General features: G+C 36.3%; 1 protein-coding gene across 1 annotated transcript; it reads right to left on the bottom strand.

Moving 5' to 3' along the window:
- Window positions 1-2,000: 2,000 nt before the first annotated feature.
- On the bottom strand, window positions 2,001-4,793 carry LOC107785770 (polygalacturonase-like). Its single transcript, XM_016607143.2, has 4 exons — window positions 4,298-4,793; window positions 3,333-3,622; window positions 2,503-2,731; window positions 2,001-2,416 (listed from the first exon to the last, which is right to left on the bottom strand). The coding sequence occupies exons 1-4, from the start codon at window positions 4,742-4,744 to the stop codon at window positions 2,195-2,197; spliced, it is 1,188 nt and encodes a 395-aa protein (XP_016462629.1). The 5' UTR covers window positions 4,745-4,793; the 3' UTR covers window positions 2,001-2,194.
- Window positions 4,794-5,477: the final 684 nt, after the last annotated feature.

Genomic DNA, 5,477 nt, shown 5'->3' with positions numbered 1-5,477 from the left:
TACTTTGAGCCTCTTTTTGACTTGTTTAGAACCACAAATTTCAAAAGTCTTCATTTTTTTCTTAAACTTTTGTGCCCGGTCAAACAGGTTCACATAAATTGGAACGGAGGGAAAGTCAAAGAATCATCAATAAATATGACAGAAACTGAAGTTTTTCCAAAAGTTGCCGTAGCAAACTACAAGGAAATTGAGTGTTTGACTCCATTGTGTAAAATTTAAGGCATAGTTATTCTTCAGACAGATTTTCAATGCTAATATCTCTTTAGTAAAGATTTAGAAGGAAGTATCTCCAAATATGGAGAAAACCAATTCCAGAACAAGACATTTCTTTCTTAATGGCAATATTCTTGGTTTTCTTGTGCCATTATATGGCATAATTTCTCTCCAGCTTTTCCCCTGAATTAGTTAAGTTACATTTTTTTGCTAGCGCCCCGTATAGAATCAACTCCGTGTATATAATCAGACCTATCTATAACAGCATCGCTATATAATAATCATTCTCTGTAAAAGCCAAGTTTCCTTTCGAACCAATTTCCATGCTATGTTATAATATATATTCTGTATAGCTCCAGGGTTTGTTTCTCTTGGTGTCAACATAGGAATGGGAGCAGTTTGAATGGAACAAACGAGATTGTTATAGAGAGGTTTGATTGTAATTCTTTATTCAATGAATAAATGTGATAGCATTAAGTTGGAGTCTTTTTCCAGTAGCTGAATATTCAGGTTTAGGTTCTTACAAGCAAGACATTTACTGCTTTAGTGTTGTGCTTCTGGAGCTTGTAACTGGGAAGGAACCACATGAACTGACAAGCTAGAGAAATCTATCTGATCATTCGTCTTGTCTGCTTGATGCACGTAGAGATTTGCTTGGAAAAGGAGTCGACGATTTAATACTCCAATTCCTTGAATTAGCCTGTAACTTTGTGAAGTTCTTTCCTAACAAAAGGCCAACAATGCTGGAAGTGTATGACACACTGATGTCAATTTCTCAGGATCGAACGGACTTGGTACGAAAAATACCCTTATCAATTGAGATTTCAATCGTATATGACTAGTGCTATAGTTTATCTGGTTACTCAGAAGACAAAGCAGGAGCAGACCAATAATTGAAGGGTGAAAGCCATATTTTGAGTATCTATGCTGATAGTTTTTGTTGCAAATGTAATATCTATGAATCTGTATAAATACTACAGCATTGGAAAGCCTTATTGATTGCATTTGCAGTTTCTAAAAAGAGTTCACAAAAGACTGATGCTGAATTTATTTAGTTTGAAAAATTATAAGCAATTTCTGAGATTGTGATATCTCACACCGGGTAAATCCTTAACCCTTCCCCCTCTTACTAAGGCTACAGAATGTTCTTGTACATTATGGTCAATACCGGGTATATAAGCAGTGATTTCAAATCCATAGATTAATCGTACTTTGGCAACTTTATGTAAGGCAGAGTTTGTCTGTTTTTTGGGTGATAGTGGAAAAGTTGACAGCTAAATCACCCTTTCTGCCGCTCTACAGAACCATACATGAGTTTTTCACCTCATACAGCCTCCTTACGGGGGCCCGAGCCATCAGTGAGATACCACTCTAGAAGTGCTAGAATTTTAACCTTGTATTAGGACTACGGGCCAAGGGACAGTTTAAGGTAGACAATTTATATGGGGTGTAGCTAGGCCTCCCAAAAGGTAACCGAGGCAAAGGTTCCTCAGGCCAGATGGAGATTTGCCATAGAGTGCAAATGCAAAAGGGAGCTTGGCTGCAAGACCCACCCGTCGAGCAGGGATGTAAGTCGGCCTTAGTGATTCGAAGGTGTCCGTCGCTGAAAATAGCCTTGAGCAGACAGAACTACATGCTTTTACAGAACTAATAAGAATACTGGAACCTATAGAAAGTTCAGACATTAATATTGAACATTTTAGTTTGTTAGCTGTGACAATTGAAGCATGTAATTGACACTTGTAATGGAGAAATGGAGAAAGATATTCTATTGCATTGAATAATGGGGATAACAACTTCTGTCTTTAATTAGCATTGCTAGGCCAGGTGATTCCAGTCACACCACAGGCTCAAGCAAGCACCTAGTCTGAGCAATTAAATTAAACCACTGGCTCCCTTGTCTTAATTAAGAACTAAATATACTTTTTTTTTTTTAAAAAGAAAATAAAAAGGGAAAGAACCCCTTTTCTTGGATTTTCCTTTATAAACAACTTGTTGGTTGAATTACACCAGAAGTTGTTCCGGCAGCATTAGCACAAGAAGCTTGAGCAGCTGGTTGATTCTGATAAGTGAGATCTACATCTTCCAATTTTATTCCTCGGCATGGATTTCTTTTACTGCAATCAAATTTCATCGCGACTCGTGTTGCTGAACTTCCATGTATATCTTGATATGTAACATCACTAATTGTCACACCTGACACCTATTGAACAAGAAATATCTGGCTAATGTAGCGATAACTTAATTGAATTTTACACCAAAGTATAATGGTTAGAGTAAAATTCATACCTGGCCAGGACAATTTTTGTTATATGGACAGTAATTCTGATCAATAACAATTGGATTTTGAACGTTAATCATTGTAGCATGTTGGAAAATAACATTTTTTACAAAGCCAGTACTTGGTCTGCCCCATGTTTTGATCCTCACACCATTTTGTGTGTTCTTAAATGTAACTGATTTTACTGTCACATTTTGCACCCCTGCTTCTTGAAAATCCTTGCCTAAACTCCCAATGCTGCAACAAAATTTACCACCATATCATTGTAATAGGTAGTATTTAACTTATTCACCGACAAGGTAAATATTTTCACACTATCAGTGTATTCTATGGAAGGGGAGCCTTGGCGTAACTGGTAAAATTGTTGCCATGTGACAAGGAGGTCACGTGTTCGAGCTGTGAAAACAACCTCTTGCAGAAATGCAGGGTAAGGCTGTGTACAATAGACTCTTGTGGTCCGGACCTTTCCCGGACCCCGTGCATAAGGGGAGCTTAGTGCTCCGGGCTACTCTTATTAGTGTATTTTATCTGTTGTAATACAAGAATAACAATAACTACGCCTCAGCGACTTTCATCTATTATACTACACCTGCCTTATTTTCCAAGTTACTAAAGGACAGCCCGGTGCACTAAGCTTCCGTCATGAGTGGGGTCCAGGGAAGGCTGAACGACAAGGGTCTATTGTACGCAACCTTACCCTGCATTTCTACAAGAGGTTGTTTCCATGGCTCGAACCTGTGACCTTTTAGTCACATAGCAGCAACTTTACCGGTTACGCCAAGACTCCCTTCAATATTTTTCAAGTTACTGATCCCACTTATTACATGATTATTATTACCTGATTCCATGGCCAGGGCCACAAGCCATGTTTTGGATCCACAAGTTAGTAGTTCCGGGACCAATGGAGATGCAATCATCTCCGGTACTGATTTTCGAGTTTAAAATCGAGATGTCAGATGATAACTGAATGTGAATACCATCAGTATTCGGGCTTTTGCCAGAGGCAAGACCTTTGACAGCCTGCAACTTCACATTTTTGCACCCATTGAAGACAATGTGAAACATTTGACTGTTCAATGAAGTTAGTCCTGTTATTGCTATATTGTTTGAGTTGGAAAATCCCAGAGTCTGCAATAACAAGAAAGTAAATCAGCAGATATTGAATATTACAGTATGAAGCAAGAAATTGGATTTTTCATTTTCAGTTCAAAAGCGGCATTTAAAATTTTTAGTCTAAGGTCAAAACTCATTATTATCACTAGAGAATTTGATCCTACATTTGAAAAATTAAATAAACCATAATATCAGGGTTGAAAATACTTGGACAGTTACTTACATAAAGTGGCTGTATATATCCTTATTTAAAGGGAACGTTACACTCATCTAGAAAATTGCTAATTTCTGAGAAATGAACAAGTTATGGATTTGTTTTCCCAATGTGGCCAGAATAATTAACCTTCTGTTGACCACACCAAGTCATTAATGAAATTCTTAACAATGTATACGAATAAAGCACTTAATTATACAAAAATTTAACTTCTATACACTGATAATGAATTTTCACACCATTTGTAGTTACCTAAAAGATAAACTACAGATAATTACAATAAGTTAAAATACACTGGTAGCATGGGGTTCAGGGACCACAAGGGTCTATTGTAGGTAACACTACCCTGCATTTCTGCAAGATGCTGTTTCCTGGCTCGAACCGGTGACTTCTTGGTCACATGGCAGCAAATTACGCCAAGGCTTCCCTTTCAACAAGTTAAAATACACTGGTAGCATAAAAATTTCACGACTTACCGTAGCGCCGCTCGGGCAGTTCTTGCCTGAGGCCTTGCAAGCCCACAAATCATTCCCTTGGCCATCAAGAATTCCACCATGAATGGAAACTCCATCAACACCTTGAAATAAAAGCCAATTTTTGGAATTTCCAATCACATTATAATCGGAGGGTGCAATAAATGTGCCATCAATTTGGAATGTTATGGCTCTATTCTTGCATTTTCCTTTAAAATGTGCTTGTTTAACCAAATACTTTCCTTGTGGGACAAATATGGTGGCTGGTTTTGAAGAGTCACAAGCTGCTGCCCAAGCAGTTAAAAAAGCATTTGTTGAGTCAGTTTTTCCATCTGGTTTTGCACCAAAATTTAGAACATTCAATGTCACAATATCAGCTATGGTTTTAGTGAAGAAAATGGAGAGAAGTGAAATAAGAAGAAGAGAAAAAATGGGGTTCTCCATTTTCATATTTTTGATGAGATATGAAGTGATTAAAGACTAAAACAGAGAATATTATTAGAGTTGAGATGATGAGTGGTTTAGCAGTTTGAGTTGAGATATTTATAGTAGAGCTTCACAACTTGTTTATTTCTTTTAATTATTCAGTTTTATTCATTATAAAAAAAATGATCTTTTGTGAAATACATGTGGAATAAAAAGCAAAAAAACTGAAAAATGTAACTTATTTTACTTCAAGATTTAAAATTTTGAGAAAGAAGAGAAGCATTAGAATATCTTGGTCACATGTTAAAGACTTTAGCCACAAAAAGACAGATTAAAACAATTAGTACTAACTAAAAGCTTTTGTATATTGAAAGAAGCTAAAGGAGGCAGATTGAGATTATTAGGGTGTTTGGCTAAGCTTATAAGCTGGTCAAACTGGCTTTTATAAGTATTTTTTGGCTTATCTACGCGTTTGGTAAAATTAAAAGTGCTTATAAGCCAAAAATAAGTCAAAAGTCATAAGTTGGTCTCCCCCAACTTATCAAATTTCAGCTTATAAGCACTTTAAGTTTGACCAAAATATTTACTATTCTAACCCTAAAATACTTCTTTTTAAAACAAAACTCTTCGTATACCCAGTTCTTCAGCTGCATATTATTAATTTCAGCACTTTTATCCAAATACGTAACTACTTATTTTTTAAATCAGTTTCAACATTTAAAAGTGTTTTTCAGTACTTAATGTTTATCAGCTATTC

The sequence above is a fragment of the Nicotiana tabacum genome, chromosome 20 (genome assembly GCF_000715075.1).
Source record: "Nicotiana tabacum cultivar K326 chromosome 20, ASM71507v2, whole genome shotgun sequence".
NCBI classification, from domain to species: Eukaryota; Viridiplantae; Streptophyta; class Magnoliopsida; order Solanales; family Solanaceae; genus Nicotiana; species Nicotiana tabacum.
Note: the sequence above shows the minus strand (reverse complement) of the source record. Positions and strands in the feature narration are given on the sequence as shown.